The 21,182-nt window shown below is 37.0% G+C and overlaps 2 protein-coding genes across 4 annotated transcripts in view; both read right to left on the reverse strand.

The window, feature by feature from the left end:
• Window positions 1-1,238: 1,238 nt before the first annotated feature.
• On the reverse strand, window positions 1,239-16,968 carry phyhipla (phytanoyl-CoA 2-hydroxylase interacting protein-like a). Of its 2 annotated transcripts, XR_014603961.1 has the most exons (6): window positions 16,280-16,519; window positions 8,539-8,732; window positions 8,136-8,310; window positions 6,439-6,556; window positions 3,490-4,081; window positions 2,780-2,908 (listed from the first exon to the last, which is right to left on the reverse strand). XR_014603961.1 is itself a non-coding variant. In XM_084096654.1 (5 exons), exons 1-5 carry the CDS (start codon window positions 16,383-16,385, stop codon window positions 3,544-3,546), a joined length of 1,131 nt encoding a protein of 376 aa, XP_083952780.1. In that variant the 5' UTR covers window positions 16,386-16,968; the 3' UTR covers window positions 1,239-3,543. The 2 variants fall into 2 exon arrangements, 1 of the variants encoding a protein (XP_083952780.1); XM_084096654.1 differs by having other exon boundaries at window positions 1,239-4,081; window positions 16,280-16,968.
• Window positions 16,969-18,235: 1,267 nt separating this feature from the next.
• bicc1a (BicC family RNA binding protein 1a) overlaps window positions 18,236-21,182 on the reverse strand; it is a 34,717-nt gene continuing 31,770 nt past the window's right edge. The window contains exons 19-21 of one of the 2 annotated variants that reach the window (XM_084096751.1): window positions 21,022-21,179; window positions 20,591-20,690; window positions 18,236-20,278 (exon numbers count right to left, since the gene is read on the reverse strand). In XM_084096751.1, coding sequence (XP_083952877.1) covers window positions 20,148-20,278; window positions 20,591-20,690; window positions 21,022-21,179 — 389 coding nt within the window. In that variant the 3' untranslated portion in view covers window positions 18,236-20,147. Of the gene's footprint in view, window positions 20,279-20,590; window positions 20,691-21,021 lie in introns of both variants that reach the window. The other variant, XM_084096750.1, reaches the window with a different exon arrangement.

Here is a 21,182-nt window from a genome sequence, read left to right on the forward strand (position 1 = left end):
GTATGAAAAGTGAGTTTCATATAAAAAATAATAAGGCATTGAGTATGATTAACAGGGATTAACGTGATATAAAGATAAGGAATGAATAAAAGTGTTATTAAGCAGAATGGGGAACAATTCTATATTTTAGTGGTAAAATCATTTAAATGACCTGTGCTGGGAGCTCCTTGTCATCGCGTCACGCTAACGATGGATGCATCCCTCACGGGTTGGGGGGAGAACAGTGGTCGCTCAGCTCAAGATCTGTGTTGGGATCATCATCTCTCATGGCACATAAATTGCCTTGAAATGCTGGTCGTGTTTCAGGCTCTGAATCACTTCCTCCTAGACCTTAGAGGCCGTCATGACTCATGTCAGAGTGAACAAGCACAACATATCAGTGGTCTCTTATATAAACCATCAGGGGCGGTTGCGCCCATACAAGCTGGCTTATCAGATCCTCCTGTGGGCCCAAGGGAAGCTGGTCTCTCAGTATCTAACTCAGGGAGCAGACATCCTGGCAGGGGGCGAGCCCCGGGGAATGGAGACTCCACCCTGAGGTGGTGGAGCTCCTTTGGGAGAATTTCAGTCGAGCGGAAGTAGATCTGTTTCGCATCTCTAGAGGCGACTAATTGTCCACTGTGGTTCTCCCTCACTCATCCAGCTCCTCTCGGAGTGATTGCTATGGTACAGATATGACCGATTCTATGTCTGTATGCCTTTCCCCTGATCGCTCCCAGGTGTTCTGGAGAGGGTTTGCTGGGACTGTGCCCGTCTTCTGCTAGTATGGGATTTGGCCATAGTATTGGAAGGCCTTTCCTTAGCTCCTTTTGAGCCTATTGAGGAAGTTTCTGAAAAGTTTCTGAACAGCTGTTCATGTGCTTTGGGTCACCCAGGAAAGGGGTGCCCAGAATCTAACTTCACCCTTGACCTGGGCTCCTTACTGTTCCAACATGAAACCATATTACCATATATCCATAATCCAAATGACCATAAACACATTCCTAAACCTTGTGGAAAGCCTTCCCAGAAGAGTTGAAGCTGTTATAGCTGCAAAAGGTGGGGTAACTCCCTATTAAACCCTACAGATTAAGAATGAAATGTCATTAAAGTTCAACGACGTCTGGCAATATAGTGTATGTAAAACTTATAAAGTATAAAAATGCACGGATGACGGCAAAAAATTGATTGTTGGAGAAAAAAATTCTCAAAGATTGGAGGGTATACATTACATATAAACACACACAGTATTATAGTCTCATTCTGAATGATGATCTTTATTGAACAGTCACATTTTGGTATTCATAAACATGTCAACAAGAAAAACTAAAATATTTACTGAACATGTCAGTTTGAGGCACATTCACACAGCGGGAACTTGAGTCGCTCGAGTCCAAAGTTGAACTATTGTTTTCTACAGAGTAAGATTGGTGTAAGGTGATCAAAAAAGTTATAAATGTGTGGAGTCAATAAACATTTTTTTTTGTTTCATCCCTTCTTCTCTATTGAAATTCACAGAGATAGAACAGACTTCCTCTGCCAAAAGACAAGAGTATTGCAAATTCTTGAGAAAAGTAAATGGGAGCGGCTTATCAGTCAAACACTTACATCTCCAGCTGACACAGCACGCTTAAGTCTAATCAGTTCACACACACACACACACACACACACACACACACACACACACACACATATATATATGTATATAATCAGAACTCCCAGAAAACACAAAAAACACTCACTACTGTTCAAAAGATTGGATGTGGTAATTAATATTAAGAAATTAATACTTTTATTTAGCAAGTATGCATTAAACTGACCAAAAGTGATAGTAAAGACATTTATAATGTTACAAAAGATTTCAAATAAATGCTGTTCTTTTGAACTTACTATTTATCAAAGAATCCTGAAAAAAAATATGCATCACCGTTTCCACAAAAATGTTAAGCAGCACAGCCGTTTTCAACATTGATAATAATGACAAATGTTTATTGAGCACCAAATCAGCATATTAGAATGATTTCTGAAGGATCATGTGGCACTAAAGACGGGAGTAATGATACTGAAAATTCAGCTTTTCCAACACAGGAATATATCATATTCAAAAATAATTCACATCAAACAAATGCAGTCTCAGTGAGCATAAGAGACTTCTTTCAGAAACATTAAAGAATCTTTTTGACCCCAAACTTTTGAACAGTAGTGTATGAGAATATAGAGTGTAGAATTGTTTATAGTGGGGGAAAAAACATAATAAAATATTTTGTTTGAGCAAAAGCTACATGTTGGCCACAGGTTTTAGGATACTGGCAGCTTTCTGAGTTTTCAGAAATGAAAATAAAATTGTGCATCGCTGTCTGTTGTGACTGGCTTCTATTTTTGGAGCTTAAGGAACAAGTAACAAGTTCAGATACAGTACAACACAAAATCGTAAGCATGCATCTGTGATCTTTTTCACCACCAGAGGGCCTCTAATAGGACAGTGCAAACCCTCAAGAACCTGGACATAGCTGTGCCTGTGTCCTGCAATGGATTTGTTTAGGATATATTTTAGACAAATCAATTCTACTTACTTCTTGATGTTCTATCAGGAATCAACATACACCATTACCACTGCAACAAACATTCTCTAAAAACCAAACATAATGAAACGAGATCAAAGCATGTTCAATGAGTAAGAAAGGTTAAAGGAGAACTGCGATCAGAGTAGAAAATGAAAAGACTGAGGGTAATAGAGGTTTAAAGGCTAAGGTGGCATGTAGGTGCTTAAAGGACTGGTTGGCATATAACTCTTAAAGTAACTCCATTTGGATAATGTAATGATAGGTAGTATACTGTACACGCAGTAGAAGTCCTCTGAGGCGCATGTCAAGGGTGAATAGAGGCTCAGCGGGCACATAGAAGTGCAAGTGACCAAAGGGGAAATGATCTGTGTAAGAGAAGAAAATCCCCTTTTAGAAAGTTTAAAGGCTGAGGTGGCATGTACTGTTGATGCTTAAGGATCAGACTTCATGCAGTACAAGTCTGACATAAGAAACACAGGTGGTTTGACGGCATCAGTGGAAACTGGGCAAGACATCCTTGTGTTTTAAAAAAAGGTCACAAATGGTTTGAGGATGAACAGGGCTGGGGTCTAATTATCGAGCAGAAAAAGCACCAAGAACACGTATGAAAGATTCACAGTGGGATTCAAGTTTTTGGAAAAGTAGCTTTTACTCTTTTTTAATTTTTAACCTTGATATGCTATCTATTTTTTTTTTTTTTTGCCTTGAATCTGTTTTTTGTCTTACTCTGTTTTCTGTTTTTTTCTTCTTCTGTTGTACAATAATGTATTTTTGATTTATTTCTATTATTTTAGAATGCTCAGTTAATCAAGCACAGAATTTTCTAGCATAAGCTGGGGTTCTGGGAAGCCCCCAAGGGGTTTAAGCGCCACATGGACATACTGTATATGGAGGATTGTGGGGCCATTTTACTTGGGGTTCTTCTGTATCTGGTTCTGTAACATACCATTTGTTCAGGAGGTCTTCAGATTTCTTGTTTGAGCCTATGTCTGTGTGCGAGTTAGCGGCCAACACTGATGTTGCAGGTCTTGCAGCTGGGGTCTTTCTTGGCGTTGATGGTTGACAAGCTCATCAACTGGTGGCCGCTGATCTGAGAGACAGTCCCCTGTGCCAGCGGCACCGGCTCAGTATAAATCAGCTCCAGAATCACATCCTGCGCATGCTGAAACACCACCCGCCCATCCTCCCCGCACACACGTGTCAGAAAGCGGTTGTTCGTCACATCCAGCTCTGGAAGGCGTTCACTGCAGTAAAGGTCTCCGCTCGAGCCCCGAGGAGCCAGGACAAGGATAACGTAATGATAAGCAGTATACATGCAGTAGAAGTCCCCGAAGTAGAGGCGCGTGTCAGGGGGGAACAGAACCTCGGCGGGCACCTGGAAGCGGACGCGGCCGTACGGGGAATCCTGCGGGGGCTGACCTGTGTTAAACTCTGTGTTGCAGCTGAAGATGATCCCCTCCAGTTTACCACTGAGAGGTGAACCGTGACTACCGCTGTTATCCTTTACTGAGGGCATCATTCGACCGCCAAGAACATCTCTGTGAAGGAAAGAGAGACATTTATAAATTTTTGTTAATTAATTTTCCCATTTTCATTACACTGTTTAAAGGTTTGGTAAGATTTTTTAAATGTTTTTGGTGTCTTGCTCACCAAGTAAAAGCAGTAATATTGTGAAATCATGATCATGATTGTGAATTTGGTGATCAAGAAACATTTTTAGTTTATCAATGTTCTGCTGCTTAATATTTTTGTGGTTTTAGACTTTTTTGATGAATAAAAAAGTTCAAAAGAACAGTATTTATTTGAAATAGAAATCTTTTGTAACATTGAAAATGTCTTTACTGTCACTTTTGATCAACTTCTGAACCCAAAAATTTGAATTGTGTAAGTGAAATTAAAAATGTGGTTCACAAAAACCTGGGCCCATATGTATAAAACTTCTCAGAAATGCTTTTAAGAATAGTCTTAAGCTTTGACTTAAGTGTCAAAAAATTCTTAGTAAAAAGTAGGACTTCTCTAAGAGTAGGAGATGTTTATAAAGTAGCTAAAAGCAACTTTCAGCGAAGTCTAGGACTGATTCTTAAAGCTACACTGTGTAGGATTTTCTCCCATCTAGCGGTGAAATTGTTTATGACTACCAACTGAATATTACTTTCTAGCCCCTCCCATTCCGAGGGCGTTTTAACTCCTACAGTGGCCTATTATTTCAAATCTGCCGGCAGTCGTGAGTAATCTCCCCCTCGCATTCGTCACGGTGCCACTGAGTGTAAAAACGTGAAAGGCGAAGCTTGAATTTCCAGGTATGTCCCTCTTTGGCTAATGTATTTTCAAGATGGAGGCGCAACATGGCTGCCGCCATTCGAGCGACTCGCTCGTATGTATTCTAAATGGCAGATTCTACGCTTACGAGAATACTTGATTAGTTGGTAGAAGTAATTACACATTAATAAGCACATATCATTTTGAAAGAACAAAGTGTTTTTTGCTAAGAATCAACTTAAAAAATTACACAGTGTAGCTTTAAGTGCTGACTGAGGTGACACTTAAGTGCTGCAAACTAAGGACTAAAATGATGTCAACTCAAAATGGCCGCCCTCAACCACTGAATCAGCCAATAGTGAGCCTGCGAGGGGGAGGTCACAGCAGCATGACACCAATCATTTAATGCATTTATAAAATTAAAAACAAAATTTAGTGTTGATGCTATACAGAATCCTTTTCTATTGATATATGCCTCCTCATTTATAGTTAGAGTAATGATGCAAACATAAGTTATGTCCATAAACATAACAACCGCTCCACAAACTCCAGGGAAGTCTGAAATCTTCATAAAAGTGACTTGATTTTGCTGCATGGTTTGAACATCAGTTGGAGAGTCAATGAACTGCCATACAGTAGTGGCCACAAGGGTTGACCAGCCTAGGAAAGTTGACATCTTCAAACTTTATCCAAATATTATTAAAAATGTGTTAAAAATTTTGTAAGCATATTGTGTAGTTATGCTTTTAGTCAATTGTTTTAGTTGTGATAATGCAATGAAACATGCAAAATCATGCTAAGAAATGAGCACACGAAAAAACAAGAGAGAACCAGTGAAAATTTAATAACTGATTATGTTGTCAATGTATTATTTTTCCTGTGAGCTTTTTTATTTTTCTAAACCTATAGCTGTAGTTTTCCTCTTTTTTTGCCACAATAGTGCTATTTAAGCCCCTGCTTGCTGTGGACTGAAGGGCCAAAGTCATCACCAGTCCACTGCTGCATTTTTCCAGTCGCCAAAAAATGTCATTATTACTTTCATTACTGCAGTCAGAGCATTGATTTGTAGAGTGGGAGAGGTTATTACATTTCTTACAGATTCAGTTACTTAAAGAATACCTTTACGATCAAGCCTGTATCGTTGAGTTATCGTAACTCCCTGTCATCATATTATAATATACATAACATAATATACATATACATAACTCCAATACATTATATCTTTTTTAAAGAAAATGTCTTTTCCTCCTCTCTGCTGCCATCTTGTTACTCCTAACTAGGTTAGACCTCTCCAGCACTCAAACATAATTTAGGAGCTGAGACCTAGTCTTGACACTTAGGAACCTTTATGAATCACACTTATACTTAAGTCTAGGAATAAGAGTAAAATTAGGTAATTCTTAGAATTTTGAGACACTTAAGACTAAAATTTTACTCTGAGTGTCTTTATACATAACCTGGCCAATTAATGAGGACATATTCCACAAGAGGGAGCTGTTTGCTTCCTAATGACGAGCTGAATCTCAACAGCAAAGAAAGATTGTCATTGTCTTCCTCCACCAGCATTACTTCATCTCTTTCCCCTCCCTCACTTATATCCTAAGCATTTTTACTGAGGTACTTTTTCCTGAATCACCTGCAGTGTTGGAAGTATTCCTCATGCTGATTCCGGTAAAAGACAGAGAACTTGAGCATCCTGCCAGCAATGACTTCAGCCTTCTGCAACAGCTGCGTCAAATGCACAGAGGAATAATCTAGAAAAATGAAGGGAAATTTTTATTTGTCATCAATTTTCACTAGTCTTTTCAATTTGATCAATGTTATCTACCTAAAAAGCAGAGCAGTAGCTAGAATAACATTTTGCTTTCTTATAGGAAGTTATTTTGGTGTTAGGTATTAATTTCATTTTTATACTTTATTGTCTCGTTTATTGTCAATATATAGCCTAGCATTTGAATTATTTTAATTACCATTTTGAATTAAATGAGCTATAGTCATGTGAAAAAGAAAGGACACCCTTTTGAATTCTATGGTTTTAATATTAGGACATAAAAGTCATCTGGTCTTAAATAAATACAACCTCAGATGAACAACAACACAACATATTACACTGTGTCACTATTTATTTAAGAAAAATAAATACAAAATGGAGAATCCATGTGTACACCTTATGATTCAATTGCTTGTAGCACCACCTTTAGCAGCAATAACTTGAAGAAATCCCTCACATTGTTCTGGAGGAATTTTTGCCCACTCTTCTTTACAACATTGCTTCAGTTCATTGAGGTTTGTGGGCACAGAATTTCCATTGGGTTGAGGACTGGACTTTGACTGGGCCAGTGCAACACCTTGATTCTTTTCTTTTTCAGACATTCTGTTGTAGATTAGCTGGTGTTCTTGGGATCATTGTCCTGTAGCATGGCCCAATTTCAGCCAAGCTTTAGCTGTCGGACAGATTCTAGATTCAGACTCTAGAATACTTTGGTATACAGAGGAGTTCATGGTTGACTCAAAGACTGCAAGGTGCCCAGATCCTGTGGCTGCAAAACAAACCCAAATTGTCACCCGTCCACCACTGTGCTTGACAGTTGGTATGAGGTGTTTGTGCTGATATGCTGGTTTTCACCAAACGTGATGCTGTGCATTATGGCCAAGCATCACTTTGGTCTCATCTGTACAAAGACATTGTTCCAGTAGTCTTGTGGTTTGCTCAGGTGCAACTCTGCAAACCTAAACTGTGCTGCCATGTTCTTTTTAGATAGAAGAAGCTTTCACCTGGCAACCCTTTTAAATCAAGCCATACTTGTTTAGTCTTTTTCTAATTGTACTGCCATGAACTTTAACAACAATTACTTCTCTAAGATCACTGCTGATGTCTTTCCTCCCTGGCATTGTGTTAACACACACCTGAATGCTCCAGACCAGCAAACTGACAAAAATTCTGCTTTTATAGAGTTGGTCACACTTGCTGATGATCAATTCATCAAAGACATATGATTAGCAGCACCTGACTGCTACTTACCTTCTTAATTCCTATGGAAGAAGTAAGGGTGTACTTAGTTTGTCACATATGACTTCACTTTGGCCTAGTAGTTTTTGTTAAATAAATAATGACACAGTGTAATATGTAATGTGTTGTTGTTCATCTGAGGTTGTATTTACCTAATCTTAAGACCTGCCAAGGACCAGATGATGTTTTATTATGTCCTGATACGTAAAACCATAGAATTCAATAGGGTGTCCTTTCTTTTTCACATGACTCTATATAAACAAACTAGCCTTGTATTACAGTACGTTGTCTTTTATATGTAAGTGTGTGCTTGGCTGATTAACCTGCTGTACAAAACTCGACAATGTCACTCCATTCTGATACGGCATAGTCTCCGTCGGTCTGTTTGGAAGCTGTTTGCACGGCAACAGTGTATTCTGTCCGTGGACTCAGGAACCAATGGCCTCGCACTGTCATGGGCAATGGGACTGCCTTAGCAACAAGCTTTGTAGGCACATCCTAAAGACAGACAGAATGAGTCAACAAGGAAAGAATTTAATATTTAGTTGTATTTAGTTAGTTTTATATTTTTTAGTTATGATGAACAACAGCACAAATTGATGCTAAAACTCTCTCATGAATAAAGCAAGTAAAGCCACGTATTATAAAAAAAACTTTAAAACTCCAGGCAATACTCAAACTAGGCTCTGTTGAGAAATGTCAATGAATGTAAATATCACTTAGTACCTTGTGTTTGAATTTGTTAGAGTTCTTGTTCTCCTTCTTGTTAAGGTCAATGAAGTAATGTGTGATCTTCTCTTTGGTGTGGGGATCCATATCCCAGCAGATCTTAAAGGAGTCACAGGTGATGTTACTGATCTTGATGTTGCGAGCAACAGGTAACTCCTCCATTCCTACCACCCCAGTGTCTTCAGCTTTACCTGACAGAAAGAAAGGATATGGTCTGAAATCAAATATTGATAGTGTTTCTCTATAAATACTTGCACATGAGTACCCTCCAACCCACAAACATAATCACACACACAGTGAGAAATGTGCTTTGTTGCATTGGCATGGCTACAGTGTGGGCGCCGTCTTATCTTAGAGTCCAGAGACGCACAACAGGAATGTGGGATTCCAGAATGACACACACACACACACACACACACTTATTGTTAACTTAACACTGAGCCCTTTCTCTTTCCCTTTCCCATTTCTTTACTAGCCTACTGCTGACATACTATATATGAGGACGGCAGTGGCTCAGTGGTTCATGTAGGTTGTCTACAAACCGAAAGGTTGGTGGTTCAATCCCTGGTTCCACTTGACCACTTGGATGGCGCCTTGCATGGCTGACACCGCCGTCGGTGTGTGAATGTGAGGCAATGTAAAGTGCTTTGGTGGCCATAGGTCTGTGAAAGCGCTATATAAATGCAGTCCATTTACCATATAAAGAGATCATTACAAATGATCCTGTTTATTGCAGGATTCATAGGCAGATGCTCTTTCATTAAATTAATTAGTGAACACTAACTTTCAACAAAAAAAAAACACTAAGTCACTTATTAAGTCAACATTAATAATAATAATAAATGTTTATTGAGCATCAAATCAGCATATTATAGTTATTTCTGAAGAATCATGTGACACTGAAGACTGAAGTAATGGCTGCTAAAAATGTAGCTTTGCCATCACAGGAATATATTTTAAAATAAATCAACATAGAAATAATACTTCATAAATAATATTTCACAATATTGCTGATTTTACTGTTCATTTTAATCAAATAAATACAGCTTTGTTGAGCATAAGAGATTCTTAAAAAAAATATTAAGAAAATCTTACCGACCTCAAACGTTTGAATGGTAGTATTTATTTCATGCACCTCTGCTTATGTTATGAAAATGACCACAGAACTCTTCTGTTTTATTTACCACAGCACAATCATATATGAAAGCCTGTTTCTGTCTTTGAGTAAAAATTTGAAAAGGTAATAAAATAAAATCTAAAATAAGAAATTCAAAGTTACATTGTAAGATATAAATTTGCCATTAACGAAAAATAGTTCCAAATAAGCAATAAAGTCAAAATTGTGAGAAATAAAGCCAAGATTTGGAGATATAAAGTCACATTGTGAGATAAAAGGACATTTGTGAGATAAGTTGCAATTAAAGAAAATAAAGTCACAATTATAATAAATAAAAGTTGCATCTCAAAGCACTTAACAAGAAAAAGAATACAAAATACAGAGTGAAATCAAGCTATTTAAATCAATTTTCAGAATAATAACAATATAATCACATAAAAGCAACCCTAATAAATAAGTTTAAGAGAAGATGTAAAGACACTAAAGGATTCTGCATGTCTCAGAGGGAAGAGAGAGTTCCATAATAGATTTGGAGCAAAAAAAATGAAAAGGCCCAGTCATCCATAGAAGTTTTGTTAAAGTTGCACTATAAAGCAAAAGAAAGAAAGGGTCTTCCAAGAAGACAAATGCACAAATAAAACAGTGAAAAGTCTTGAAAATACTGGCACTCACAACATTCTACCTCAGTTATAGATATGTTCCTGCACTAACACTAGTCCCTCCAAACCTTGCCTCTGCCAACACAAACAACACATGTGTTCATCAGACATCGTCTCACTACAGAATCTGCTTTCCTTCACACTTTAAGAAACTGGATCGCTGTACCATATGTTCAGCATAAACAGACTAAAATACTATAGTATTTTCAGCGAATGTTAATGTAATCTTTTTGAAGCTTTAGTCAAACAGTGGTTAAAAAAATTACAAAAAATCATCATTTTACTTTGTTTATACCTAAAAACAAGTATAAGACCAGCAGAAAACATCTCTCTACTAAAGTGCCAGCTTCAAAACACACCCACAGGTCTTTCGACGTGCTTTAACAAAGACTGCAGTTTCCATGGAAACAAATCAAGGCCATTAATCAATGTAGCATAATTTAAAGAGGAAAATGGGCAGAAGCTTTACATACAATAAGTTAACAATAAGTCAGATCAGGAAAAGAGACTGTACCGTGCTGGGAGATAAATTATTTTCATAGTTTCTAGCAGTTATATAAATAAACAGACATATTTATATCATTCAGAAAGAAGGATTTTAGTTTTCTTTTAGAAAGATATCAGATTTCCCCCCTGAAAAGCTTATAGATAAAACATTTTATATATCATGCACTACCATTAAAAAATGTAGAGTAAGATTAATACTTTTCTTCAGCAAAAAAAAAAAAAAATTCTGATCACAAATTTCAAACAGAAGTGTATATATACAGACAACAAAGTGAAACTCCAAAACATGTAGGAGAGTCCAGGCAGAACCTGAATCATGAGAGAGGGTTGGGGGTTAGAGGAAGGAAAAACCTGGAGCATCTGGTTCTATGACTGACTCTAATAAGGGCTAAAAGCCTCCTCTGGTACCATAGTCTATTTAAAGCCACCCACACACAAAATAACCTAAAACATTAGAAATATCAAATAAATCCAAGTATCACCAAACCACATATATATCTCCTTCACAAACACCTAAATACCCAATAATATCCATCAGGAGAGCAGCTTGTGTGAGCAGCTTACCATAAAACTGCAGTATTACATAAAACAAAACAGAAACCTAACTGTACAGACTGCAAATCTAACCTAGGAAAAACTAAATTCCAAAACTACAGTGAGGTCTTAAAGGGTCTTAAAGGGCTATTCACCCAAAAATGACTCACCCTCATGTCGTTCTAAACCCATAAGACCTTCGTTCACCTTCGGAATACAAATGATATGTAATGTAATAACAAATGTTATTACCACTTTCAAGGCCCAGAAAGGTAGTAAGACATCATTAAAATAGTCCATGATGTGACTACAGTGATTCAACTTTAATGTTATGAAGCGACAAGAATACTTTTTGTGCGCAAGAAACAAAAGAAAAATAATGACTTTATTCAACAATTTCTTCTCTTCCATGTCAGTCTCTGACGCGGTTTACGCGAGCACAACGACGCGTGCGTGTACCCAATACCGTGGCCAATACTGAGCCGGCGTTCTGACGTACAACCCGGAATCGCTGCACTGTGTTTACAATGTGAACAGAATCTATGGGGGGCTAGAAAGCTCTCGGATTTCATCAAACATATCTTAATTTGTATTCCGAAGATGAACGAAGGTCTTACAGGTTTGGAACGACATGAGGGTGAGTGATTACTGACAGAATTTTCATTTTTGGGTGAACTATCCCTTTAATGTGGGAAAACAGCATTGCAACATGTGACTACGAAATAGTGGTCCTTGTGAATGAAAACAAGGCTTGTCTCCTGTATGAGCTTCAATGCAGAGCGAGATCACAGCTTCAAGCTGCAAATGTCTCTGTACTGTGGCAGAATGCTAGCTTATCAGGGTTTAGAGTTTGTTGAATGAACTCTGGACCCACTCCAAAATGCAAAATGCACGCTGAACTGCACATTAATACACACAAACATTAATACACACATTTGTCAATAGCAGTACAAGCTTTTGCTTATACATATATAGGTCTGGGTAATAGTCATAATGGATGTAGGACTAATGGGCAGGAATAAAGATCTGAGTGATCTTGACAAGGGCCAAATGGTTATGGCAAGGCAACTGGGTCAGAGTATCTCTGAAACGGCAATGCTTGTGGGTTGCTCCCGGTTAGCAGTGGTGAGAATTTACTAACAGTGGCATGAGGAGGGACAAACCACAAACCTCATTCAGCAGGATAATGCACCCTGTCAAAATGCACACATTGTTCAGGAATGGTTTGAGGAACATGATGAAGAGTTCAAGGTGTTGTTCTGGCCTTCTCAATCTCAATCCAACTGAGTATCTGTGGGATGTTGCTGGACCAACAAGTTCGATCCACAGCGGTCAGCAAGTTCGATCCACATATCCTAGTAACAATGATCTTGCTTTCATAATTTTTAATAATAATATTAAAAATAAATAATAAATGCAATGGTATTTTCATTACATTTATTATTTATTTTTAATATTATTATTTAGTCAACCATTTGTCTAATTATCAAATATGATTATTTGATATTTATATTATAATTATATTATTTTTTATAATATTTTTTCTATATTCAATACACACATTTAAAAAATATGTTTTATTATGTTTTCTGACTTATTTCCTATGCCAGGCTTTAGCGGGTTAATCAAGTCTAACACTTTTTATGGTATCTACTGCAAGAATGACAGAACCTTCCATCTAACTAATATGAATTAGCCTAGTTACTGATTATTAAAAACATTTATCTACAAAATAACTGTAAATTTAACCTGAAAGGATAATATTATTAATATATACAAAGCAAACCATTCGAACGATTCGCGCAAAAAGCCTGGTGGTCAACGATTAAGGATGGTGTATGCTATTTTATTTATCTACACTGAAAAAAATTTGGAGTAGGATTTACTTGAAAAAAGCTAGGCAACTTTTTCCACTCAGAAAATGCTAGTAAATTTACAAAGATTTGCCAAGTAAAAACCTAAACATATTTATCAGTAGCTTTAATTAGAAATCTTTACGTTAAATTTACTTGGAATATGGAATTAAGTAAACTTTACTTAACCTAGTTAAGTGAAAGTAACAAAGAAAATAAGTAATTTTAACTTGGCTAGTAAAAGGTTGATTAATATCGATTTAGTTGAAATTTCCTTTGCATTACATTTGACTCAAACAATAATATTGAATTATACCAGTCATTTATAGTATGTGCTTTACTTAGATTATCTAAGTAATTTATACTACATCATGTCAGATGTTAAGCTTCATGTGAACGCAGAGACCTCAATACTTGGTAGACAATACACAATGACGGTAACATTTGATGGATCATTTTTGTGTTTGAATGTGTCATTTTGAGCAGAAAATTTACTCGAAATGTCACAAAATGGCAAGTTACTAATCCTGACAACAAAAGCAATGATAAAACAGTGTAAATACAGCTGGAAACCAGTGAAAAATGAACCTCATTAATTATTCAAGGTCCAGTGCATGATGGGAACCCCAGTATCAGAAAAGTTGAGTAATTTTTACTTAATTTTATTGAGTTGATATTTACGCTTTCATTTCTACTCGCTTGAATTAAGTACTGATATGGAATTTACTTAGTTTTTTTTAATTCTTGCCTGAACTAACTTTTTCATGTAAATTACATTGTTTTTTTTCCAGTAGTATTTACTTCACCAAAAAATCATTTTTTACAGTGTAACAAGAGTAAAAAAAAAAAAAATCCAAATATATGTGGGAAAATCTGCTCGGAACATAATCTGTTTATCTCCGCCAGCAATAAAGACAACACATTTACTTTGCAATTAACTTTTGCTGAGATGAGCTGCAGAGCTCACAACGAGCGCTGAGGTAGTGTAGGCTGCTGTTTTCTAGTTTATGAGCCCACAGCTTCTCTAGGGTAGGGACAATGAACTCAAGATAAGCCTCAAGCAACATATCATAATTACAGCACTTAATCATACAGAATGAATTCTTTGCATTTGATTAGAGATGATTTTACAAGCAGTCTCCCTATTAATTAAGCTTGTATGTCTGTGATTCAAAATTGATTAAAAACAAATGTCTTTCCTTAGCTGAGAAGGAGATGTTTCCTTTCCTTTTATAGCGTTTTGTTCAGAGAGTTTCATGTTTGTTGATCCTCTGTTAATTTCCCTCATTGCATTCATCATAGCCTAGGCCTCATTTTGCACATACAGTGCATCCCGTATACTCATTTCCCTTGCTCAAGGGCACAGTGGTAAAAAAAATTGAAAGTTCACCAGTCACCTCTAACTGGGATCAAATCTACAACCGTTTTATTACAAATCCAGATCCGATTTCTTACTAGATAGGCTCACTTTTCCATCTTAATCTTTATGTAATTTCTCTAAATATATTTGTTCATGTGTTACAAGCTGCGATTAGGAATTCCCAAGCGTGTTCAAAGTCCTGCATGGAACAGGTTCAGGTTTCTAGCTAATCTGATTTAGATATTTACACCCAGCACTCAGCTGATGGGTTAGCATTAGCCAGCACTAGCAGTTTCAAACATCATCTGAATGCATGTGTCAGCTGAAATCTTCTTTTATAGCATAATTTTCAATTTTCAAATATCCAAAACATTGTCTTGTAAAGATCTTAAATAAGGATGTTTAAGATCAGGTGCAGCTGAGTTTGGTTAGGACATCTGTCTGGCCGATGTTTAAAGGGAATGTTTTCCTTCATGTCTGAGAAACTCACTCATGTTAACTAATTATAGAGTTTAGTTAGTTCCTCAAAAGTTAGTACCTTATGCACTCCCATGCAGTTAAAATGAAACAAGCGCTTATGTATGAGGTAAATCAAAGAGATAAGAGACACTGTGCTGGCAGCACAGCACTCCATTCAGGCTAATTAATGCTGATTCAAATACATTCATGCAGGGAAGATAAAAAAAACATTGCCTCCCTCTCAAAACCCGGGTGAGTCATTGTGCTACCCTTGGCTTAGAAAAACTCTGCATTCTTCTGAAGGCTGACACATTTTTTATCTGCAGGTTGTTGCCTAGTCATTCTTAAAGATGACTGACATATTTTGGCATTTTCAAACACACGCTTACAATTGAAACACTGATGATTGTAACGCTTATGAAAAGACAAAGGTGCTTCCTTCAGTTAAAATGGATTTACATTTATTAGCTTGCAATTCCACACAAACAAAATGAGATGGAGACATGCAGGCAGGGATCAGCTGAAAGGCAAATATTGTATCCTCATGTAAGCCTTTACATCAAGCATCTATACCTTTGAAAGCCACAGCCGGTTCCTCCCAATATGTGTCTTGCTCAGTGTGTGTGTGTGTGTGTGTGTGTGTGTGTGCAAGCACATGACTTAACCTTCTGCCATTAAGTCTAAAACCGTTAAGTCGAGTTCATGTGTTATTTGGGTATGAAATATGTACAAGACTGAAAAAAATACACTGTTAAAACCCCTCAACCCCTGCCACATCAGCATTTTTAAATGGTTTATGGATATGATATTTATATGAAAAAAAAATGAAATATGATTTTTATTATTTTCTCTACATGTTTACCTCACCTGTTTCTTGGTTTCAGCTTGACTGGCTGATAGTAAAACGAGATTAAAAGGGAAAGGTAGCTGACTGTAAGAGGGTAGTGTCCATGGTGCTGAAATGAAACCCTCTCACAGACAGCAGAGATTTCACTCTGAGATACCACAGCCAGCACACACAAAGCCAGCCTGCCATGTCTCACGATTCCGCTTTTCATGGATGTAACAGGATTTTTTTACAGCAATGTATAATCCCGTATTACTATAGTGGTTTAAACGCTCAATACATGACAAAAAAAAAATAAAAAAAAACACACGTCCCTTGATTTGTTATCGGGGGAAACCGTCGTAGATAAAACTGTCAAGTACCCTACACAGTCACTCACTGTGTGTTCCAGCGGTTTCTTACCGTCTCTTTCGCACAGCTGGAGCGACTCCAGGCTCACGTTCTTGATCATTCCCTCACGCGGGCTGAGCGGGCTCGCGACCCCGTGTGCCAAACTCGCCGCCTCCATGTCTGCAGAGGCGTGTGGATATCTGTGGAAATATTCTTTATCTTCGGCTCGAAAACCAAACAGGGCGAGTCTGGTGCTCTATCGCCTTGATTCCTCTCTTTCTCTCGTTTCTTTTCTCTGGTGTTGAGGTGGAAACCGCGTCAGCGGGTCGTCACTGGACATAGATAGGCTACTAGGACAGAAGCATATACGCTATTTCCTTTTAGTGACTCGTTAAAATGAACTTAGTTCTCATCATCTCGAGAAATATAAATGTATCTAAGTTTTCTCGATCTGACAAAAGCCACAAGTGTTTTCGGAATACAGGAATATGTGTGGAATAAAGGATTTACGCGAATGAACGGAGTGACAGCGCATTCAATGAAGGGTTATGTAACGAGATTATAGTCTACACTACCGTTATTTCACAATTTCAGCACACTCTATCTATACCTGCTACACAATTGCCCCCGCCTCTGAGCGAAAAGACTCCTTATTCCTCCATCCATCTCACTGACGTCACTTCAAGCGCTCGAGCTCATGTCCTTATTAGGTACCGAATCGGCCTCTGCATGAACAGGGTGGGGATATCGATTCATCACAGTGACTCGAATCTTTTGAAACCGTTTACCAAAAAGATTAATTCAGATTCCTCAACTGGTTCGTCCAATATTGGCCTACTACTGTAGCCTATATATTTACGACAGTAGGTGACGTGTTACGAGTTAATGATTTAAAAAAAAAAAAAAAAAAAAAAAAAAAAAAAAGGGGAGACACCGGGGGGAGACACCGAGTCATTCACAACTGAAACTAGCCTCACACTTTATTCACACGCTATAAAAATTAGTCGGAGCATTGAATATTAATGTTAATTAATAAATGCCTATAGTAGGCCTAGTCCTGCAGGCAAAAAATTAAAGTCATGATTAGTCTTTTGCATGGAATCAGATTTAGTTACAAATAGGTAGGCCTACAAAAATGTAACCTAATAAATTATTACGTTTTTCCTCCAAACATACTTAGCAAATGGAATAGCCTATCTTTTGTTGATGGACATTCAAACAAGTGCAGTAGGCCTAAATAAAGCAAATGGCGCCCTCTGCTGTACATTACAAATCAAAATATCTTGACCAAAAAGCTGTCGATTAACAGGATTACATAAATGCACACTCACGTTTGCTACCATTAATTTTGTGTTAAATTAGGAGGCTGTATGTGTTTCTATTCTTGGGTACACTGACAATTTACACCAACACAATATAGCAGAGCTGTTTTTCCCTTTCATGCACCAGTTCTTCTTTCTGTCTAGCTCAGGGTGGTAGATGTCCCATGGCATTAAATTAGCTAGTTTTAAAATAGTAAAGCCTGAAGGTTCAAAGCTTTGTTGCTTGTTAATTACGCACCGTTTTATTTTCGCGTTGCACTCTTTCACATCATGCTGACAGCTTCACCCTCCCTGGTCTCTCTATCTCTCTCTCTTACTCACACACGGTTCCTTCAGTTTTTCCTATTTACAGCCAGATGTACAGTACATTAATATGCAAAAACACAGCATAAAACACACATAATTACCCATCCCTTTGCTCATACTTTCAAAAGAGAAGTGGCTGTCTGTGTCCTTTGTAATGTGTGATTTATTTGTTATTTTTTAAGTGCCACTGTAGATTGCTATTGTCATCAACCCTAAATGTGTTCTTATGGTCTCAACTTGGCCAGTTACTCTCATTTCATTTGCATTCAACAGACAATAGCTACACATTTATATAACTCTTTCACACCCTCTCTTTCATTTGATTGTATACCTAAAGAAACTGTATAGCTTTACCTATTGAACTACTATAGATTTATAATAAAATATAAAACAAACTTGATTTGGCTTGCAAACATTTTTATTTTCTAGAACAAAACCACAAAGAACATTTCAAATATTTTTTTTTGTTCTTTCGCTTTTGTTTTAAATCCTTTTTTCCCTGTTACTTTCAGAGAGAAATACTCTGGCAACACTTTAGGAGACACTGATTTGGATTTATAGAACATTCGTATAAGGCACAAACATGAACATGGTTCCCTTTGTCAAAGACTTAAACAAAATAAAATAAAAACAGTCCTCCTATTATGTTCCACTCCAGGAGGAAGGTAACACAACCAAATAAACAGAACAACACAGTTGTTCTCTCAAAAGAAATAATAATAATAATAATAATAATAATAAAGAAAATTAATAACACTGTTAAAACAGTGAAGTTGTTTCAGGTGACAAGTGGAAAATGAACACATGATTTGTCAGATGCAAAAAATAAAAACAAATCACAAACCCTGCTCAGTAACCATATACACTGGTTCCACTATGGTATACATTTAATCTCTACCAAGTCCATATTTTGCATATCTTATGAGATTTTCACTTTGGATCTACAATCAAGCAATTAATAATATAACTGAGCAATAATACAAGAGTACCACAAGTGGTTTGTGCAATATTTTAGAGACTGTTATTATTTTCCTTCCATAAAACAAAAACTAAAGCATATAAAACAGACTAGCATGGTTTCTTATAAAGTATTTAACAACAGATGATTTCAAAAAGCTCTTTCTATGCGCTATACATTCCTCTTTGTAGGCTGTACCGTAAATGTACTACAGACCTCATATAAATGTAAACAGAAAATAAATTGGGTAACACTGATTTACTGTGAATACTTCTATTGATGTACACAATCTGGCTGAAAAATAACAAAACAAAAACTTTAACAAAAAAGAAAAAAAGTAATATTTGGTCAAGGATTTGAATAACCAAATTTACCAACAGTAACAGTGAGTTTTATTTATGGCTTTGAGCTAAAGGACAAGCACACGCACGCACACACACACAAACCTGACAAAACACCTGCCAGATACACATGTTTTGCAAATACAAAGGAAACTAATTCCGTTATACATGCAAATAACTTGACAAGTACCTAATGCAGCTTAAATTTGATGTTTGTGCAACAAGTACATGCAAATAATGATTAAACGGATATTCCAAAACAAATCACCGGAATTTTATGGCATTCTGCTATTCTTCAGAAAACCAGAGACTTCATTTACACCAAAATAACGACTGACATCTGTTTGAGATGACTATGAGGCGTTCTGATTAATCAGACTTCAGACTAAACAATAAACAGTCAAAATAAAAAAAGTAAACTGATAATGCCTTTTAAAAAGATTAACATAAAATATGAAAACATAATGAAACTATAAAATAAAATGTATTAAAATACAACAATACCACAATGACCAATGTATAATTAAACACTGAGCATGAATATAACAGTCTGGTAAACAATATAAGCATCAGCTGGTTGTGATGATTTTTTGTGTGTGATCTGGAATTACCTGCTAAATAAGTGCACGTATTTGGCTTTGACACTGGACAGTCCGACGTTACAAAAGACAGACGAGCAACATACGACCTACCGGCAAAAACAACAGAGTTTACAGATTAAAGTGCTAGACACCAATACCGAAGCGCTCTTGCTGACAGCATGGTTAGTTTTAAACTCTGTGCTCTGCCCATTCTCCCAGAATAAATGCAAGACCATATTAGAGGAACATTCTCTTAACAATACTGAATAAATTCCCTTCATATATTTTTAGGCATAGACAAAAATCAACCTTAATAGCATCCCAACACATTTTGTTTTAGATCTGCAAAAATCTGCATCACTTTTTGGCTTTCTATATCAAGCAGAGTCCAGTATGAAGTGGTTTGTGGTCCAGAATCCTGCAGTTAAGAGATCACCAGCGACCACTGACACTTGCCATGTCTGAGTGGAATTGGCGGGACAGACGACCGCTGGCCCCGCCTTCTAAGAAGGAGGAGCGAATGTTGGGCATGTCAAAAAGCTTTCTCCTGCTCTTATTCAGATCTGAGGAGACATTCAAATATGATCAGTAATACATCAAGTAAACACAAACAAAACACATTAGGTAGCTACACTAGGACAGTCACTAACACACATCACACCAAGACGTAAATGATGATAGACTTTCTTTTTTAAGGGGACCTATTAAGCCCCTTTTTACAAGATAATATAAGTCTCAAGTGTCCCCAGATTGTGTCTGTGAAGTTTCAGCTCAAAATATCCCACAGATCATTTATTACACCATGTTGAGTAGCTTTAATAAGGTTAATAATGTTTTCCCCTTTTGATCTGTAGCTTAGACACAAACACACTGACCTGAGATCGCCAGTATCATTTTCCTGCGAGCACCAAATGTTGTGATTCCCAGTTCCTTCAGGTCTGGATCCGTTAATGTAACAAATGTTTGCAGATCAATCTATCAGACAACACAGAGACATACACGTATAAATGCGCATTTACAAAAGGCATCGACTATATCCACTAATCCACATTTGTTCATTATTTTTGCGCGTGCAAGGAGAACTTTTATTTCCAATTAGGTTAAAAATGTTTAATGGAAGAAGTAAAGACAAATAATCAAGGCAACTTTCACTAAATAAACACAAAGTATAAGTTACATTTAAATATATGTTTTTACTAAAATATATTAATATAGTTTGAGTAATGATGCAAACACACTAATATATATATATTTTTTGCATTGCAAACATTGGTATTTCCTTTTGTACATGCAAATCTAAAATGACCTCCTGCTGTTGAAAGATGTCTGTATATTTTCCGAGGCCGAGTGTGCTGAAGAGCTCTGGGAGATCTGTTCCTTTGAGAGAGGAGCTGAGAGAGCAGCCATTACTGCCAGACATAGAGATGCTGTCCATATAATTACTGCTGCTGAGATACTGCTCACCTA

Source organism: Abramis brama, assembly GCF_963993115.1.
Source record: "Abramis brama genome assembly, chromosome: 21".
In the NCBI taxonomy this organism is placed as follows: domain Eukaryota; kingdom Metazoa; phylum Chordata; class Actinopteri; order Cypriniformes; family Leuciscidae; genus Abramis; species Abramis brama.

Bases quoted from the DNA above. Each gene is read 5' to 3' on its own strand.
- phyhipla (XM_084096654.1), bottom strand. From the start codon at position 16,385: ATGGAGGCGGCGAGTTTGGCACACGGGGTCGCGAGCCCGCTCAGCCCG. The intron at 8,311-8,538 runs GTACTAAGTGAT...GTCTGTCTTTAG, and splicing joins CTAACAAATTCAAACACAAG to GATGTGCCTACAAAGCTTGT. The intron at 6,557-8,135 runs GTTAATCAGCCA...TCATTTTTCTAG, and splicing joins TGTCGAGTTTTGTACAGCAG to ATTATTCCTCTGTGCATTTG.